The sequence below is a fragment of the Drosophila erecta genome, unplaced genomic scaffold (assembly GCF_003286155.1).
Source record: "Drosophila erecta strain 14021-0224.00,06,07 unplaced genomic scaffold, DereRS2 tig00000055-arrow-pilon, whole genome shotgun sequence".
In the NCBI taxonomy this organism is placed as follows: Eukaryota; Metazoa; Arthropoda; class Insecta; order Diptera; family Drosophilidae; genus Drosophila; species Drosophila erecta.
Genome location: NW_020825200.1, coordinates 19,521,213 through 19,539,204, shown reverse-complemented (window position 1 = coordinate 19,539,204; position 17,992 = coordinate 19,521,213). Strand labels below are relative to the sequence as shown.

Genomic DNA, 17,992 nt, shown 5'->3' with positions numbered 1-17,992 from the left:
CAACGAAAGCCCTTAATTCATTTTCAAAACATGGAGAAATTTTCAAGCGAAAAACACCGCATACCAATAGGGAATTCCCTACTCCCAATTGAGATTGGTGAGCGGGAATGAGCGAGCGAGAGCACGGAACATTAGCATTAACGGCGCATGTGGCGCGAAAATGCGGATGGAATCACCTTGTGGTTGTTGTTGTTTTTGCACTGCGGAGTGCTTGTTGTTGCTGTTGCCGCGAGCACCACCCTTAAGGAACTTGTTTTGCACTGACAGAAATTTCGAGCCGCCAGTGGCTGGAAAAATGCAATTGCAACAGCCGTGGCCGTGGATAATTGGGAACTCGAACTGCGGGCGGCGTGCGCAGGTAAAAGACGCAGGTGCACCGGAACGCAGATACAGGTAAAAGTGAGCGGTTATCCTGAGGAAGAAACAAGTAATCATGCTGGCGTGATCGACTATTTGAAGTGTTTATATGTATTGTAATGCAATATGGTATGTATTGAAGTGTGCTGGTACGAAGGAAAGCAGGCCGGAATACTGATTACATGCTACGTATGTAGGCAGATTCACAGAGTTAGTCAGTCGCGTTCTTATAATACTGTAAGCTAGGCTTATAAAGTACTTCTCCCCACATCCCCCCGGGCATTCGCGTCTTCAGCCGAACTCCAGCTCCTCGATGAGCACGTTCTGCAATTTCTGGCGCACGCGCAGACGCCGACGGCTGTCCAATCTCTGCAAGAAGGGCATCAGACTGAGCAGGAACATGCGATCCGCCTCGTCCTGGAGGTCTCCCCCCGAGGGGTCCGTATTCGTGGCCGCATCCGTGCTGATGTACTTGAAGGGCAGATCGGCCGAGGGTGACTGTGAGTTGGAGAACACCTTGGCCTCCTGCTCGCTCTTCAGGCTGGATCCGTGGCTGGTGTTGTTCGCCTTGGCTTTGGTCACCGCCTGCTCCATTTCGTCGTCGTCATCCAGTACTTCTATGGTGAATACACCGGAACTGGCAGCATCGGCACGATTGCCTCGTTCCTCCTCCAAGTTCTCCGAGGCGGCATCCTCGTCGAAGTCATCATCATCCTCCTCGTCCTCCTCCCTCTGACTGGGCTCCGACTTAAACCTCTTATTCTCCGGCGGCTGGCATTCGCGATCCTCGAAGAACGAGCTGATGTCCGAGAAGCTGGGCTGGTGTAGCTCCGAGTCATAGCTGTGGCTGAGCTCGCAGATAGGCTCCGTGGCTACAATGGGCATTGAGTCATACTTGTCCGGCCCCAGCACATTATTGTTCTCCGTCCAGTGTCCCGGTGGGTGCTTCTTGCTGCTGCTCCGCGTCTGACGCATGATATTCTCGTGAACGGCGGGCTCCATGAACCGCATGTCGTTGTAGAAGCGCCACGACGAGGGCGTCTCATTAGACAGGTTATTGCGGATGTACACCTTGCGAAAGTTGTCCCTCAGGTGGCCCCACTTAATGCGGCAGATGTCGGCTGTGGAGGGGAATCATTTTAGCGGGGAGCGCAGAGAAGCAATAGTCAGGCATACACTTACCTGGCAGATTCACATCCTGACCCACCTCGAACCAAACGGGCGTGATGTCGCTGCGCTTCTGGCCATTGGCATTGTTGCGCAGCCACAACATCGGACGTCGTGAAACGGCGGCAATCAGGCGCTTCACCGTTTCGATGGGTAGCTTGGCAGTATTGGTGAAGGCGAAGGAGGCGGAGGCAGAGGCGGCGGCAGAGGCAGAGCCAACGGAGGCCGCCGACGATGACGCATTGTAGGCCATCTCCATGTCCAGATCCGTGTGGCCAATTTCCGATAGCCAGATAGCTAGTTAGCCAGATCCAGTTCCGATTCCGAGTTTCCCGGCAAGCGACTCGCGCAGCTCAAGCGTTCAGCCAGCACTGAAAATACGAAAAATACGGGCACCACAAAGTGTACGGCCCAGCCAGCAACAACCAGTTTACGTGCCTTTTGGCGGTGCTGAGAGAGAATCGTGGAAAGAGCGGACGGAGCTGGTTGCGACGGCAAAGGCGATGGCGAAGGCGGAGCAGCGGGATCGGGAAGGAGGAGAGACGCTTGAGCAACAGGCTTTGCCACGAACTGAAGACCAAGAAGAGGAAGAAGAAGCAGGAAGAAGAAGAAGGCGCAGGAGAAGAAGAAGGCGCAGGCGAGGCGGCAGAGCAACAACTGACAATATTATCCGGATGTTAAGCTTCCGCTGCGCTGGCCGCAACTCTGTGTCGTATTTGCGCTTTTTACGGTTGTTAACTTCGCCGTTGTGGGCCCACCGTAACGAATCCAATATGCTCTGCACCGAAAAGCTGCTATTGCAATAGCATTCCAGCCGTACAGCGACTTGAGCGGACATGTCACGCTCTGGCGGGAAGGTCTTTCCAGAGAGCTCTATGCCCCTCCCCCTCGTTCCGCGAATAGGAGATCCTTTTCCAGGTGACCCGGCCGCGAACACTGAAAATTCATAGTGTAGCGTATAGAGAGCGGTGTAGGGTACTTTGTTTATTTTTATCAAAACTGGATTTTACTACGGTCGGCTGGCTGGGCCGCTTGGAAATGGAGCTGGAGTGAACGTACAAAATTCACGCCACGCCAGTGGAGCCACCGTCACAGCGTACATACATAGAGACGAGGGTGTGTGGGAACAAAAGCTCCAGCTGGAACGATCGTGAGCCTGGAACCGAAGACTGTATCCGTTGTCTGTATGTGTGTACATGCGTAAATATGTATGTATATACATGCATACATATATGCTTGCACGTTTCGGGTTGAGTCTCCTCTTCTTGGGACTGCGAAAATGCAAGTGAAGCAGACACGACAAGTGGCGACCGGGGTTATTTATCAGATCTTCTGTAGCTTTGCGGTTGGGTTTCAGCCTGACATTTGATCCTCGCCGCAATTTATACTCGTCTTCCAACCCACAATGCGAAAAATATACAAACACATTCGAATGTATGTACATACATATGCACATACGTGGACGGACAGCAGGCCAATAAATGGGAATCCAACACCGTAATTGGCCATTTTCAAGAACGTCTTGCAAAGAAAACGGGGGAAAAGATACAGGCACACCTATGTATGTATCTATGTGTACGAGGTATGTATATGTATACGGACCGGTTCTTTGTTTCCGATCCGGTTAACTTTTAAGGAATACGGAGTTTGATTCGGCTACATATGTACATATGTAATTCATCTTTCGTTGAGATGATGATGTAAAATCCTTCAGCTTGTCTTGTAAATAGCGATATTATTAGACTAATGTAGAGCTTTTTAGGTTTTTTTTAGGCCTTTTTTTGTCATGAAATAAGGGGTAATTATATAATTATGTATGTTTTGGCTATATGTCGTTAAAATATTGTTTCCTGTATAGATAATGGTATTCATGGAAAAGAAGACTAGGCTTAATCTAATATTAATATGACGCATATTTCTTTTGCCTTTGTTTTGACGTTATTTAAATTTAAAAAAAAAGTGCATATAAAAAGTATTGGTATCAGTATATTGGTATGTATGTACATACCTATATATTTTAAAAAATTTGTCCCCAAACTTTCCTATAGGCCACACTTTTTAGCGATTTGTAGCGTATCTTACCTTTGCCTATCATGCTCAGAATCCGTTCTGTTCGTTCATTAACTTTTCACTTTGTCGTAAATTAAAAATTGTAGAATTCGTGAAAATTATTGCCGTTTAAAAAGCTATGTCAAATCTTGAGAAAACACGATCGAGAACTGACTTTACAGATATACATACATATTACATTTATTGACATTCAACGAAACTCAAGGATTGAGCGAAAATATATTGTATATATAAGCGGTAAGTACTTGGTTCCGAAATTCACACGCACATGTAACAAATAGACGAATCGCACACTTAACAATAGAGAAATTCTTTACGGTGTATGAGAGATGTCGATTTAAGAATCTGGAATATATATGATTAGACATAAGGTATATACTACACGTACAGTATGCATATTTATAGTGAGTGGTAAAGGTAATGAAGCGCCCTGCTAATACTTTGCTTGGCCCAACCGAATCGAAAGCGCCTGCGCTCGGTTATGATAATGATGATGGTGATGGAGGTGTCGCTTAAACAGCGGACAGACTCGGTTCTTCCTCGATGTTGTTGTCCTCATCTTCCAGGGGCACAGATGCGGACGTACACCGCTTTCGGTTTCCCCCGGTTGGATTACCTGCAGCCTGACTCCCGGTCATAATAGAATAGCTCTTATTGGCGGGCTTTCTTGGACTGGCGACGGTATCCTTTTCCAGGACAGACAAATCCCCATTGCTGTGACCATTGCTGCTATGCGGTGAGCAGCTACCATTGCTGTTAGCGATTCCTGATACGATCCCAGCACCATTTCCATTACCACTTCCGTTGCTAGCACACGCCTCGTTGATGAAGACGTCCATGTGATCAATGGTGTCGTTTAAAGCTAAGCTCTGATCCCGGCGCTCACTCTTCTTCCACAGATAGTAGAAATGGACCAGCTCGCGCATGGTTCTAGTGCGCACCTGAAAGAGCCCAACGAGCCCATAGATTACTTGCTAGGGCGATCCGCAGGCAATGGACGCTCCTTTACCTGATTTTGACGTATCTGATAGAAGTCCTTGCCGAACCGCTGAATGCCCTCCTCGAACTTTAAACACTCGTCCTCGGACCAGCTGCTCATAGTATCAGTGAGGGGCAGGACGTTCATGCGCTTGCGTCGTAAGGCTTCTTTGAAGTCGTAGCCGCACTGGACTAGCAGATGGAGCGCCTGCTCGTTGTCCTTTACCACCAGCTCCTGATCGCCAGCGGCACTTGACGCAGGTGGAGCCCTTGGAGGCGTGGCTGGAGCTGTAGTAGGAGCCGGCGGTTCAGCAGTAACACCTGTAGCAGCACCTTCTTCACCCGCCCCAGTCTCTGCCCCATCCTCCGGCGGAACTATGGGTCTGGTTTCTTGAATCTTGGCCAGATATTCCTCCACCTCGCGCTCGCTGACTTGGCTGGGCTCCCAGATCAACTGATCCTCGTTCTCATATGGCAATATGTCGCCATATTGCGAGAGCCCCTCCGGAATCTCAGCCTGATAGTCGTGGCCCACCATTATTATCTTACGGGCATCGTCCAACTCGGATTCGCTTTCCTCCTCCTCCTCGGCCTCCACTTCATCGAACAGCGTTTGCAGTGGAGTGACTATAAAAGGGTTACATAATTGGAGTGTTAATTAGATTCAGTCACGTTTTAGTTTTAAACGTACATCTTTCCGTCTCCTCTGCACATGTGGGCGCCAGATCGACAAAGGATTCATCTGGATACAGGTCCAGCAAATGCGAGCGATGCTGCTTCTTGATCCCCTCATACTTTGGCGACTCCCTGTCCATGGACGAAACTTCTCCTGATTCCGGGAGTGATGCTAGCTTATCCGACACCTCCTTGGATTCATCCTGGTCTATGCTGTCGTGTTTTTCCAGTTGTGATGCGCTGCTCGAAGTGGAGGTCGACGTGTGAGCCATCTCCGTGTCCAGTTCCTGATACTGGCGCTTAGTGGCTCTACGTGCTCGTCGTGAACTGCTGCCGGAACGGTTCGAGCTACTCACAGCAGGGGAAGCCGCTGTGCCGCCATATTTGGCCAGCAGCTCCTCGATGGGCATCTCGCTTTCCTCGCGCAGCGTGGCGATCTCGTCCTCGGCGCTGTGCGCCTCCATGTCCGCCAGAGCCTCCTCCTCGTTCAGCGTGGCCTCGTCGTCAAAGTCGTTGACCATCATGTCGATGGTGGGCTCAAAGGTGGTGTCCGCCACCGAGGAGGACGGCGACATGGGCGGTTGGACACTGGTGCTGGTGTTGTCCGAACTTGTGGCCGGCGACTTACGGCGCTCCCGCTTGGTGGGCGTGACGGCCAGGTCGCTGTTGGCCAGACTGCCGGAGTCCGCCGACGCCTCGGAGGCGCTGTGCTGGGAGTGCTCCGACGATTTCCCGAACTCCATCATTTTCCGTACACACAGTGTGGCAGCGGCTAGAGCGCCAAAATATCTGCACTTCGCCTGCGCAAATGCGCTAAAAAACGGCACTACTTGGGGTATTCCTTTATTAGTTAGGGCATTCTAAAATTTTGTAATTTCGTTTTTGTTTAAAGTGAAGAAATGCTGCATTACCTACAGCGATAGTTAATTAATTACTCGAATTTGAAGATTTAGTTGTTCAGCATTTGTAAAATTTGTTTATAAATGTTCTTTTTAAATAAAAATAAATTATTCTTACATATCAGGTAGCTAAAAACTTTTTTACGCCAATATACATATGTATTTTACAGCAGAAAAGTAAAGGAATTATATGCAAATATAAATTTATAATTTATATATATATTATATAAATAACCAATTAAATGGTTTTAAAACGTAGGAACTAACAAAATCGTAACAAATACATTCACACTTTTGTTTTGAATGCTAGATTGTTGGAAAATGGTTTAAAAACAGAAATGAATATTTGGAACATTTTTTATTGAACATTTTTTAAGATGCGTTTAAAAATAGGAATGAATGTATTTGCTGTTGGTTTTAAATGAGATAAATACAATAAAATTAACAAATGCGAATGGTATTCTTTCCCATGACAACAATTGCGCCTTCATCTTGCACCTCTTTAAGGGCATCTTCGAATTGCTCGCGTGTGATCATCTGAAATAAAGATCGTTTAATAGAAATTTGGTTATTAATGAATATGTGTTAGCACTAACAATTTGGGATCCTTCCTTAATATCATTAAACAGTTTCTGATAGGGAACAGTAAGAACTTTGCCCTTCTTTTTCAAGTTTTCCTTGATGGCTGCCACCAGATCGGCGCGCTTTTTACGAGCGGCTGTTGATAAACCGGTGGTGAGAATGCCAACATCGATTTTGCCGGATAAGGGATCCGTGGCCGACTGCTTGAGAGCCTCGCGATGAAGCCGCCAAGCCTCCTCCACGTCCAGTAATTCCACCTCGTTGCTGAGCCGAACCTTGGCGTGCGCCTCCGACAGTCGAATAAGGCTCTCCAGCTGGCGCGGGTAAGCAGAGATCTGACCACGACCGGCGCCCACCTTTCGCATGTCCACGTAGGCCTGAATGAGTCGTTGTTGCGCTTCATCCGACAACGTAGGCGACAGATGCTCTCGGGCATAGGCGATGTAGTCGCGCAGGACGCTCATGTCCTAAAATTTTTTTAAATATGTTACAGAGATATTCCGGAAACTTACTAGAATTGATAAAAGCTACTTACAAACATGGTATCCTCCTCCTCATGACGGGTCACGTAGTACAAAGATACCAAATGGCTGGCAAGTCGCTTATCAAAGATCTCATCCTGGGGATCCAGAACCAGAAAGATTAGGTCGAAGCGGGACAGCAGGGTGTGCGGAAGCTGGACATTATCAATGATATTCTTGCGCTTATTCCACTGAGACTCGGCGGGATTGGCGGCAGCAAGAATCGAGGTCCTGGCGTTTAGCTGACAGATGATGCCCGCCTTGGCAATACTCAAGGTCTGCTGCTCCATCACCTCGTGGAGCACACTGCGTGTCGAGTCGTTCATTTTGTCAAACTCGTCAATGCAGCATACTCCATTATCGGCCAAAACCAGTGCACCTCTGAAAACATACCATAATATACAACCTAAATTCAAATGTGATATCAAGTTTATAGATTTACGTTTGCAGAACCAGCTGGCGAGTCTCCGGATCTTTGGTCACATAGGCAGTCAAACCGACAGCCGACGAACCGCGACCCGAGGTATACTGAGATCTTGGCACGAGGTTGTAGACGTACTGCAGCATCTGCGACTTGGAAGTACCTGGATCACCGCACAACAGCAGGTGAATTTCAGATCTGAAGTTCTGACGGCCGAGAGTTGCATGTTTCTTCTTAGTGCCACCAAAGAGCTGGAGTAAGATGCCTTTCTTAATGTCGTCGTTCTCGTAAATAGATGGCGCAATGGCCCTGGCCAGGCGGTCATAGATGTCCGGTTTTTTGGCCAACAATTGTAGCAGCTCAACGCGCTCTGGAGGGAAGATGTGATCCTTGCTGGTAGGTATTTAAAATTAGCAAATTTTATTCTAATTAGTAATAGAATGTTAGACTTACCCCTCCTCTTCCTCGTACAGTCGCTTGTTGTCTACCTTTCTGAAGTGAACCACATCAACGTGCGTCTTGTAAACGCTTTTTACCGACGAACTGAGGCCTCCAGTCTTCAGTGGCGTCGCCCGGTAGATGCCTGTGACCGTAACGCGATCACCCGGCTGCACCTTGTCCACTAGATCATTGTGAGCATACAAAAGCACATTATGCGGAGTCTGTCCAGCCGCCATGTCATCTGGGGACTCCTGGAGTTTAACAAGTTGCTTATCTGTAAACTCCGACCGATTGTGGATTAAACGGAAGCAGTGGTTCGTGTTGCAGTTGGTGCAGAGCGTTGGCTGGTTAATGCGACCGCGGTCCACCTCGACGGTTGTACTGAAGGAACAGATGTTGCAGCTGAAAAAAGCTTCGCGCATCTCAGGAATGACGTTCGACGAGCGAATGACCATGCCACTAATGCTGATCAACTGGTCCATATCCTCGGGATTTAGGGATCGCATATTACGCGTCTTATCAGCGTTGAAGGGGCGCACCTGAATCTGGTGTTCCAGAAGTGCAGCTGGATATCTCTCAAAGAACATCTCGTTTATAGCCATATCAAAACCAGGAATAACCTCTTGCGGATAGCAGATCAACTGGCGGTACAAGTCCTGATCAAAGGTCTTGAGATGGGCACAGTTGAGATTCAGATAGGGCTCCTCCAATGTGTGAATCTCTTCCAGTTTCTGGAGATATAGCGGCTGGTTAACATCGATATTCTCCGAGATTTCGTCCTGCTCGGCACTTGGGTCAATAAAGCGCATTATAAACGACTTGAACTTGGATTTGCACTGGCTGACAACCACATTGGTTCCCCAGACGACGAGCTGAGGTGCTTGCGAGGATTCTGAGACGGGATCAGTGGTTTCAGAGCCCTTCTCAGGAATGGGTTCCAGCTGTAAAAGGGGCGCAAGTGAGTTGAGGTTTTTAAAATAAGTTGCATGCTTGCTACACTTACCCCTGAGCCCCCTCCAATGGCCACCTGGCGGATGCGCTTGTCTGTTCTTATATCGGGTCGAGCCCGAAGCGGAGTGCCTCTAATTCCGGAACGAGGGGTGCGAATGGAACCCATCGAGCTGGGAGTGCCATAGTTCAGTGGCGAACTCAGATCGATCTCGCTCATGTTCGCACCCAATCCTCGAGCCGGACTGGTGGCTGGCAAGCTGACGTTTCCCGGCGAGGTGGGCGGCAAACTGATGTTGTCCGAGGGCCGGACAGCCCTCCCGGGACCCATGCGCATTGGTGTCTCCACATCTTGCGATGCAATGCCTGTAAGCAAGCAAAGAGACGCTTGCTTTACAAACAGAACAGACTTTCTGTCCCAGGCGGATACTAACCTCTAGTGGGTGTGCGGGCGCCTTGCTTGGGCGTCGCAGCTCCAACACTGGGCGAACGAGCGGGGCTTGACATTTCCTTAGAGAAGATATTTATTTAATCCGTCTTGGGCAAAAACTGTAGCTGTTGTGACTGAAATTCTGACGAAGTGGTGCGGCAGACCAGCTAAAAATTGGCGGGAAATGCCAGCTGCAGTGTTGAAAAATACCGTCTAGTTAGTCAAGCAGTGCTGAAAATCGTGCTGCAGGGCATTGCGCGCCAAATGCTTTTAGGGGTTTTTGGGATTTTCAATAAAAAATATAGTTACTGTACATTTACGAAATCTTTTCTCAAGGTATTTTATTTAATTCAATCTTAGTCCGTGGATCTAACCACGCATTTCTTTTTGGTTTTCTGTCCCAAACTGCACGCCCTTTGGCAACCCTGCCCTTTTGCCAACAACAAAACATAAGTCAGTCAGTCGGTGACAGGGACGGAAGTTTGTTTGTTTTTTTCACACTTTGGCGTTGTGATCCGAAAATTATCAATGTTTTTATAAATTTCTGCAGTTAATTTTAAGTACTTTGGGACAGTAAATTTAAATAAACCAAAAAATAAGACCACGAAAATGGTTATTTAAAGGGGCTTTCAGGGCCTGAAAAAAAAAATAGTACGGAAAATAAACCTAACGGGATTTATGCACCCAACTAACTCTCACGCAGAGTAGGAAGAAGGAGAGTAGAGAAATAAGGAGGTGGAAGCGGAAGCGGAGCTGGAGGAGGAGCCAGTGGAACCATGTCAAGCGAGGAGATGCTATACGCGCAGGTATTTCACAGTATATATTGATGCCCTACAAGTGCATCGTGGCAGATTGCGGCGGTGTCGGTGTCGTCTGCAAATGGTGCCAATATAAAATCGCACCCATAACGTGATTTCCCCGTCCGAACTGTGTGAGTGTGCGGGCCATTTGCTAGTTCTTGGCCCTGATTTGTTTCCATGGCAGGTTATTAGCCATTGATGACTGCATCGCAGCACCCAAAATCTTTTAAAAATGATTCATATACGTACAATATTCGCGGGTGTCTAATCGGCAGGGGAATGAGTTGTTCGATAAGCTCGATTGATAAGAGACCAGACCGGGTGACGTCTCTGATGGGGATTGGGCTTAACTCCCAGTCATGACACTTGTTAATTAGGCTCACTTCTTTTTCAGGGCGCCAAGATCTGGGTGCCCCATGCGGAGCTGGTGTGGGAGAGCGCCACCTTGGAGGAGAGCTACCGCAAGGGCGCCGGGTTCTTGAAGATATGCACGGAGTCTGGCAGACTGAAGGAGGTCAAGCTAAAGGCCGATGGCAGCGATCTGCCTCCACTGCGCAATCCGGCCATTCTGGTGGGTCAGAACGACTTGACCACCTTGTCCTACCTGCATGAGCCGGGGGTGTTGCACAATCTGCGCGTCCGCTTCTGCGAGCGCCAGATTATCTACACCTACTGCGGCATCATTCTGGTGGCCATCAACCCATACGCGGAGATGCCCCTTTACGGGCCCAGCATCATCCGTGCGTATCGGGGACATGCTATGGGCGATCTGGAGCCGCACATCTTTGCCCTGGCGGAGGAGGCGTACACGAAACTGGAGCGTGAGAACTGCAACCTAAGCATTATCGTCAGCGGGGAGTCGGGTGCGGGTAAGACGGTGTCAGCCAAATACGCGATGAGGTATTTTGCGGCTGTCGGAGGTTCCGAGTCGGAGACCCAGGTCGAGCGCAAGGTGCTGGCATCTTCGCCGATCATGGAAGCTTTTGGCAATGCCAAGACGACTCGGAATGACAACAGTTCCCGCTTCGGAAAGTTCACCAAGCTGCTGTTCCGGAACCAGATGGGTGTGATGTACCTGCAGGGAGCCACTATGCATACCTACCTACTGGAGAAGTCCCGGGTAGTGTACCAGGCGCAGGGAGAGCGCAACTATCACATATTCTATCAGCTGTGCGCGGCGCGATCGAAGTACCCGGAACTGGTGCTGGGTAAGTCTGCAAGTCCCCTCTTATTTCAGCTTCGCTAATTAAGAAATATTCCCATTCTCTTGCAGATCACCAGGACAAGTTCCAGTTTCTGAACATGGGCGGCGCTCCTGAAATTGAACGAGTTTCGGATGTGGAGCAGTTTAACGAAACAGTGCAGGCGATGACCGTTCTTGGCTTCTCCATTCAGCAGATCGCTGATATCGTGAAGATCCTGGCAGGAATACTCCATTTAGGAAACATTCAGGTTTCCAAGAAGTTTAACGAGGGTAGCGAAGAGGAAGACACTGACTCCTGCGATATATTTGTAAGCTCACATTCACAATACATAATCACAAAATCACACAATCTTAAATATTATACGTATATATATATTAATATCATCCACCTCGTAGCATAACGACATCCACCTGCAGATCACCGGCGATCTACTGCGGGTGAGCGCTGAGGATCTGCGCCGGTGGCTTTTGATGCGTAAGATAGAGTCGGTCAATGAATATGTGCTGATACCGAATAGCATTGAGGCGGCTCAGGCGGCTCGTGACGCTCTGGCCAAACACATCTATGCGAAACTGTTTCAGTATATAGTCGGTGTGCTGAACAAGAGCCTCCACAACGGTAGCAAGCAGTGCAGCTTCATTGGCGTCCTCGATATCTACGGCTTCGAAACGTTTGAGGTGAACTCCTTTGAACAATTTTGCATAAACTATGCGAACGAAAAGCTGCAGCAGCAGTTCAACCAGCATGTCTTCAAGCTGGAGCAGGAGGAGTACCTTAAGGAAGGAATCACCTGGACGATGATTGACTTTTACGACAATCAACCGTGTATTGATCTAATTGAATCTCGACTGGGAGTGCTGGACCTGCTCGACGAGGAGTGTCGAGTAAGAGTCATTTGATATAATACTTTAATATTATTCTTAAACCGGGTATATCTACAGATGCCGAAGGGTTCGGACGAGAGCTGGGCTGGCAAGCTCATCGGAAAGTGCAGCAAATTTCCGCATTTCGAGAAGCCACGCTTCGGCTCAACCAGTAAGTGGTTTTCCGAGTCTATGCATTATTATTTCAATGAAAATTTGTCATTTCTATTTTTTAGGCTTTTTTATCAAACATTTCTCGGATACGGTCGAGTATGACGTGAACGGATTCTTGGAAAAGAATCGTGACACAGTCTCCAAGGAGTTGACTCAAGTGCTAAGCGAGTCCAACATGTCTCTGGTCAAGCAGGTGATGACCCTTGAGGAAATTGACACTTTAGGCGTGGATCCCGCTAAATCCTCCACCTTAGGCGGTCGCGTCGTGATCAGTGCTGGACGCAAACAGGTTTGTGATCGCCCAGCTTCTTTATGGACCCAACAAATCGAGTTGCTTTCCAATTTTGTCCATTTGTAATCGTTGTCTTATTGCTATTTGTATTTTCCATACGCTTGTCGTTCACTCACCGCCAACTCCCTCGGATTGCCCAACAGCAAGGGAATGACACACGTCGAAGAGTTAGTTACCAACCTATTTAAATTAACTGCAATTGACTAACCCTAAACAAATAACTACAAACATTTTAACCATTTCATTTAATTTTGAAATAATTGTATCTAATATAATTGGAGATATTCACTAAGTTCGGCCTTAAAAAAAAAGCAGAAGGACATGACTAAATGTCCGAGTAATGCTGATTAGAAAGGGTCAAAAAGTTCTTCCAGCAAAGATATCCAAAATAATAAGCCTACCCTATGCAATTTCCAAATAATCAAATAAATTAATTCATTAGGATGTGCTAAATATAACACCTCTTCAGAAAATAAAAATATGACACGGGAACGTATCATATTAAAGAAATTGGGTTAATGAAAATAAGTTTTTTCATAATTTTACATTTTTACTAGTTTGAAACTTTTAAAAAGGTCTTGTGTTAATTTTCTTCATTTTGACTGTGCTTGTCCATTTCCCCAAGCGATCCACTAATATCGCCTTTTACTTGTTATAAGGTGGTGCCATCCAAGCAGCATAGGAAAACAGTGGGATCACAGTTCCAGGAGAGTCTGGCCTCGCTGATATCTACGTTACATGCTACAACACCGCACTATGTGCGCTGCATCAAGGTAAGAATAAGGTAAAAATAAAAGCATCTTATAATAATATTATTTCGTGCAGCCCAACGATGACAAAGTCGCCTTTAAATGGGAGACGGCCAAGATCATTCAGCAGTTAAGGGCCTGTGGTGTGCTAGAAACGGTGCGCATCTCCGCAGCGGGATTCCCCTCGAGATGGCTTTATCCCGACTTCTATATGCGGTACCAGCTGTTGGTTTACCGCTCTAAGCTCGACAAGAACGACATGAAGTTGTCGTGTCGCAACATTGTGATGAAGTGGATCCAAGACGAAGATAAGTACCGATTTGGTAACACGCAGATTTTTTTTCGCGCCGGGCAAGTGGCCTTCCTAGAACAAGTTCGGGCTAATCTGCGCAAGAAGTACATCACCATTGTGCAGTCGGTGGTGCGGCGATTCATCTACCGGCGCAAGTTCCTGCGCGTTCAGATAGTGATAAATGGAATACAGAGGCATGCGCGCGGCTTTCTTGCCCGCCAGCGTGTCCAGAAAATGCGTGAGGCTCGGGCGGGATTGATCCTGTCGAAGTACGCCCGCGGTTGGTTATGCCGTCGTCGTTATTTACGCCTGCGCCACTCAATTTCCGGCATACAGACCTATGCCCGTGGCATGTTGGCACGCAGAAAGTTCCACGCGATGCGGGATCACTACCGGGCGGTTCAGATCCAGCGATTCGTGCGCGGTGCTTTGGCACGACGAGCTTACCAAAAGCGTCGGCGCAACATCATCATCTGTCAAGCCGCGATTCGGAGATTCCTGGCCCGTCGTAAGTTTAAACGTATGAAGGCCGAGGCCAAGACTATCTCGCACATGGAAAATAAATACATGGGGCTGGAAAACAAGATTATATCTATGCAGCAGCGGATCGATGAGCTGAACCGCGACAACAGCAATCTGAAGCACAAGACCAGCGAAATCAGCGTATTGAAGTACGAATTTAAAGCTAAATTAGTTATAGTTCCCATGTGTTAACCATGCTTATCTTGTAGAATGAAACTTGAGTTGAAGAAGACCCTGGAGGCAGAATTCAAAAATGTCAAGGCCGCCTGCCAGGATAAGGATAAGCTGATCGAAGCACTGAACAAGCAGTTGGAGGCGGAGCGGGACGAAAAAATGCAGTTGCTAGAGGAGAACGGACATGCTCAAGAGGAATGGCTGAGCCAGAAGCAGACGTGGCGCCAAGAGAACGAGGAATTGCGCCGCCAGATAGACGAGATAATCGATATGGCAAAGAACGCAGAAGTCAGCCAGCGTAACCAGGAGGACCGAATGCTAGCCGAGATCGATAACAGGGAGCTTAACGAGGCCTACCAAAGAGCCATTAAGGACAAGGAGGTGATCGAGAACGAAAACTACATGTTGAAGGAAGAGCTCAGTCGATTAACGGCTGGCAACTTTAGCTTGCACGGCCGCAAGGCCAGCAACGCATCCAGCCAAAACGAGGACGATGTGGGTTACGCCTCCGCCAAGAACACTCTGGATATCAATCGGCCACCGGATTTGCTAAGCAAAAATTGTAAGAGCATTGAACATTTTTTTTTAGAGCGTAAAGTAATCCTTAAATGTTTATGCTCAGACTCGTACAATGACTCTACCAGTTTGGTGGTGAAGTTGCGAGCCATTCTCGAGGAGGAGAAGCAAAAGCACAAGAACTTGCAGGAGCAGTACATTAAGTTGGCCAGTCGGCACAAGCCCACCGAGGATTCCTTCCGGTAAGTATTTAGGGCCTCCATCCTACATAGATACGAGATCGCCAAGGTCGATGTTCCACTTTCGCAACTAAATCTTGAAAAAACTCCATTTGTCTACATTTATGTATTATTGCCGCACACTGATCAACACACACATAGCGTCTCCGAGCTTGAGGTAGAGAACGAAAAACTGCGCAGTGAGTACGATCAGCTGCGAACGAGCATTAAACACGGTGTTGAGATCAACGAGCTCAATGGTAACCACCCACGCACGCCGTGAGACCCACGGATCTGCCCTACTGACATACGTCCTTTTTTCCCCTCCTCCTTCCAACCTTTCCCATTGCAGCCCAGCATGCCGCCTTACAGGAAGAGGTCCGTAGGCGCCGCGAGGAATGCATCCAATTAAAGGCAGTCCTGCTGCAGCAGAGCCAGTCCATGAGATCCCTCGAGCCGGAAAGTCTACAGATGCGTGGCAACGACGTCAACGAACTAATGGAAGCCTTCCATTCCCAGAAGCTAATTAATCGGTGGGTGGACTTGTCGACTGTATGCCAAGTGCATTATTTTCATCCCTAATTTACAGTCAATTGGAGTCTGAGCTCAAGGCCATCACTGAGGAGCACAACAGTAAACTCGTGGAGATGACACAGGAGATCGAGAGATTGAACAATGAAAAGGATGAACTGCAAAAGGTGATCTTCGAGAGCATCGACGAGTTTGAGGATGCAAATGTGGACACGCTGAGACAGAACGATCGCTATCTGCGGCGGGAGCTGCAGAAGGCTGTAGCCCAGTTTCTGCTCGTTCAGGAGGAGCTCAAGCTGGCAAATGCCAAGCTTAAAGCTTATCGGCAGGATGGTGGCCAGCTGGAGCACAAGCTAGAGGAGGAGATGATCCGCAACAAGTCTAACGGAACGTCCACCGATGTAGGCGCGAATGTGACGAAACAAAAGTCTCAGAATCCACAAGGGCTGATGAAGTTCCACAGCAGCGATCTGGACAAGATCTTGCAGCGTTTGTTGAGCGCCTTGACTCCACGTACAGTGGTCGGTCTCTTACCTGGTTTCCCAGCATATCTTATCTTTATGTGTATTCGGTGAGTTCTGGACATGGTATGATAATTGCCTTTACCAATTTTATGGTTTTTTTTTATCACAGATACACCGATCTGACAAATGCCGACGATGATGTGCGCGAATTGCTAAGCAAGTTCGTTATTCAGATTAAGAAAATGCACCGTACGCCGCATCCCATCGAGAATCGTGTTATTTGGCTCGTCAATTCCATTACGTAAGTGGTCATAAGCTCTTGAAATTCATAAATTAACTTATTTTCGCGACTTTTAGGCTCCTGAATCTTATGAAGCAATACGGCGATGTGGAAGAGTACGTCAAGTTCAATACTGAAAAGCAGAATCAGCAGCAGCTGAAGAACTTTAATTTGTTTGAGTACCGTCGCGTAATTCTTGATCTAATAGTAAATCTATACCAGGCGCTGATCATGCAGATTCAGGGTCTGTTGGACCCAAAAATAGTGCCAGCGATTCTCAACAACGATGAGATTCAGCGCGGACGGCAGGCGCACGGAATGCGTAGTCGGGCCACGTCGATTGGATCATCCTCATCGCCGGAGCACGGTGGTGGTCCGGCCTGGAAGCAACTGATCGGGCAGCTGGAGCACTTTTACAAACAATTTCAGCACTTTGGCTTGGACAACTGCTATGCGGAGCAGATATTCCATCAACTACTTTACTTTGTTTGCGCTGTAGCTCTGAATTGTCTGATGCTTAGGGGCGATATTTGCATGTGGGAGACTGGCATGATAATCCGCTACAATATCGGCTGCATTGAGGATTGGGTTCGCAGTAAAAAGATGGTAGGTCAAGTCTGCTTATTACATAGTTTCCAAACTAACTTGCATTTGATTTTTTAGTCTAACGATGTGCTGGCACCATTGGCGCCTCTGAATCAAGTCTCCCAGTTGCTGCAATCCCGGAAGAGCGAGCAGGATGTACACACCATTTGTGATCTCTGTACTTCTCTAAGCACTGCACAGGTCCTCAAGGTGATGAAGTCCTACAAACTGGATGATTATGAGAGCGAAATAACGAACGTTTTTCTGGAGAAACTAACCAAGGAACTCAACGCCCGACAAATGGTATGAGTAAAAATTATGAAATATACATTTTCAATTTACCGATTTTGTCTTACAGCAAAAGAGCAACAGTGACGAATTCACCATCGACCAGAAGTTCATTCAGCCATTTAAAGTTGTCTTCAGGTATAGCGACATAAAGCTTGAGGATATTGATTTACCTTCGCATCTAAACCTTGATGAGTTCCTTACAAAGATTTAAACGTCGCAAGATTGCGTCTTGTTGCCGGTCGAGAACTTTGCCATTTTGGATGACATGACACCGCTTAGTTTTTGTGTATTATACGAGTATAACGATTCTAGAAATTTGTTCTTATATTTAGAAAATCTATTAGATAATGAAACGATGAGTAGAGCAGTTTTGCCGAAATCTGTGTAGTTCCTGTTTAGCTTAAATATCCGTTGTTTCTCCATTCCAATAGTATCCATTCCGAGTATCTAATGGCGTAACCGTCCCAAGATGCCAAGTATTGTTTTTTGTTATACGAACTATTTGTAGCAAAAGTAATGGAAGGTTAAGAACCAACCTTTATATGTG

The 17,992-nt window shown here is 47.5% G+C and overlaps 4 protein-coding genes across 9 annotated transcripts; 1 reads left to right on the top strand and 3 right to left on the bottom strand.

Moving 5' to 3' along the window:
* Positions 1-199: 199 nt before the first annotated feature.
* LOC6542198 lies at positions 200-3,183 on the bottom strand. Of its 3 annotated transcripts, XM_026979083.1 has the most exons (3): positions 2,629-3,076; positions 1,540-2,460; positions 200-1,478 (listed from the first exon to the last, which is right to left on the bottom strand). In XM_026979083.1, the coding sequence occupies exons 2-3, from the start codon at positions 1,781-1,783 to the stop codon at positions 649-651; spliced, it is 1,074 nt and encodes a 357-aa protein (XP_026834884.1). In that variant the 5' UTR covers positions 1,784-2,460; positions 2,629-3,076; the 3' UTR covers positions 200-648. The 3 variants fall into 3 exon arrangements, with proteins under 3 accessions (XP_026834884.1, XP_001970622.1, XP_026834885.1); XM_001970586.3 differs by having other exon boundaries at positions 1,540-3,076; XM_026979084.1 differs by lacking the exon at positions 200-1,478 and having other exon boundaries at positions 1,796-2,460; positions 2,584-3,183.
* Positions 3,184-3,584: 401 nt separating this feature from the next.
* On the bottom strand, positions 3,585-6,218 carry LOC6543294 (mesoderm induction early response protein 1). Its single transcript, XM_001970585.3, has 3 exons — positions 5,264-6,218; positions 4,604-5,199; positions 3,585-4,535 (listed from the first exon to the last, which is right to left on the bottom strand). Exons 1-3 carry the CDS (start codon positions 5,991-5,993, stop codon positions 4,107-4,109), a joined length of 1,755 nt encoding a protein of 584 aa, XP_001970621.1. The 5' UTR covers positions 5,994-6,218; the 3' UTR covers positions 3,585-4,106.
* A 269-nt stretch (positions 6,219-6,487) lies between these two features.
* LOC6543061 (DNA replication licensing factor MCM4) lies at positions 6,488-9,940 on the bottom strand. Its single transcript, XM_001970584.3, has 7 exons — positions 9,494-9,940; positions 9,115-9,425; positions 8,124-9,052; positions 7,692-8,063; positions 7,264-7,630; positions 6,743-7,195; positions 6,488-6,683 (listed from the first exon to the last, which is right to left on the bottom strand). Exons 1-7 carry the CDS (start codon positions 9,564-9,566, stop codon positions 6,588-6,590), a joined length of 2,601 nt encoding a protein of 866 aa, XP_001970620.1. The 5' UTR covers positions 9,567-9,940; the 3' UTR covers positions 6,488-6,587.
* On the top strand, positions 9,754-17,760 carry LOC6541809 (unconventional myosin-Va). Of its 4 annotated transcripts, XM_001970583.3 has the most exons (18): positions 9,754-10,295; positions 10,684-11,497; positions 11,563-11,801; positions 11,890-12,378; positions 12,436-12,529; positions 12,594-12,820; positions 12,967-12,990; positions 13,483-13,596; positions 13,649-14,535; positions 14,596-15,122; positions 15,183-15,318; positions 15,457-15,554; positions 15,647-15,827; positions 15,884-16,396; positions 16,459-16,590; positions 16,647-17,175; positions 17,233-17,457; positions 17,513-17,760. In XM_001970583.3, the coding sequence occupies exons 1-18, from the start codon at positions 10,266-10,268 to the stop codon at positions 17,654-17,656; spliced, it is 5,403 nt and encodes a 1,800-aa protein (XP_001970619.1). In that variant the 5' UTR covers positions 9,754-10,265; the 3' UTR covers positions 17,657-17,760. The 4 variants fall into 4 exon arrangements, with proteins under 4 accessions (XP_001970619.1, XP_015014724.1, XP_015014722.1 ...); XM_015159237.2 differs by lacking the exon at positions 12,967-12,990 and having other exon boundaries at positions 9,942-10,295; XM_015159238.2 differs by lacking the exons at positions 15,457-15,554; positions 15,884-16,396; positions 16,459-16,590; ... (1 more) ...; positions 17,233-17,457; positions 17,513-17,760 and having other exon boundaries at positions 9,759-10,295; positions 15,647-15,717.
* The last annotated feature ends 232 nt before the right edge of the window (positions 17,761-17,992 follow it).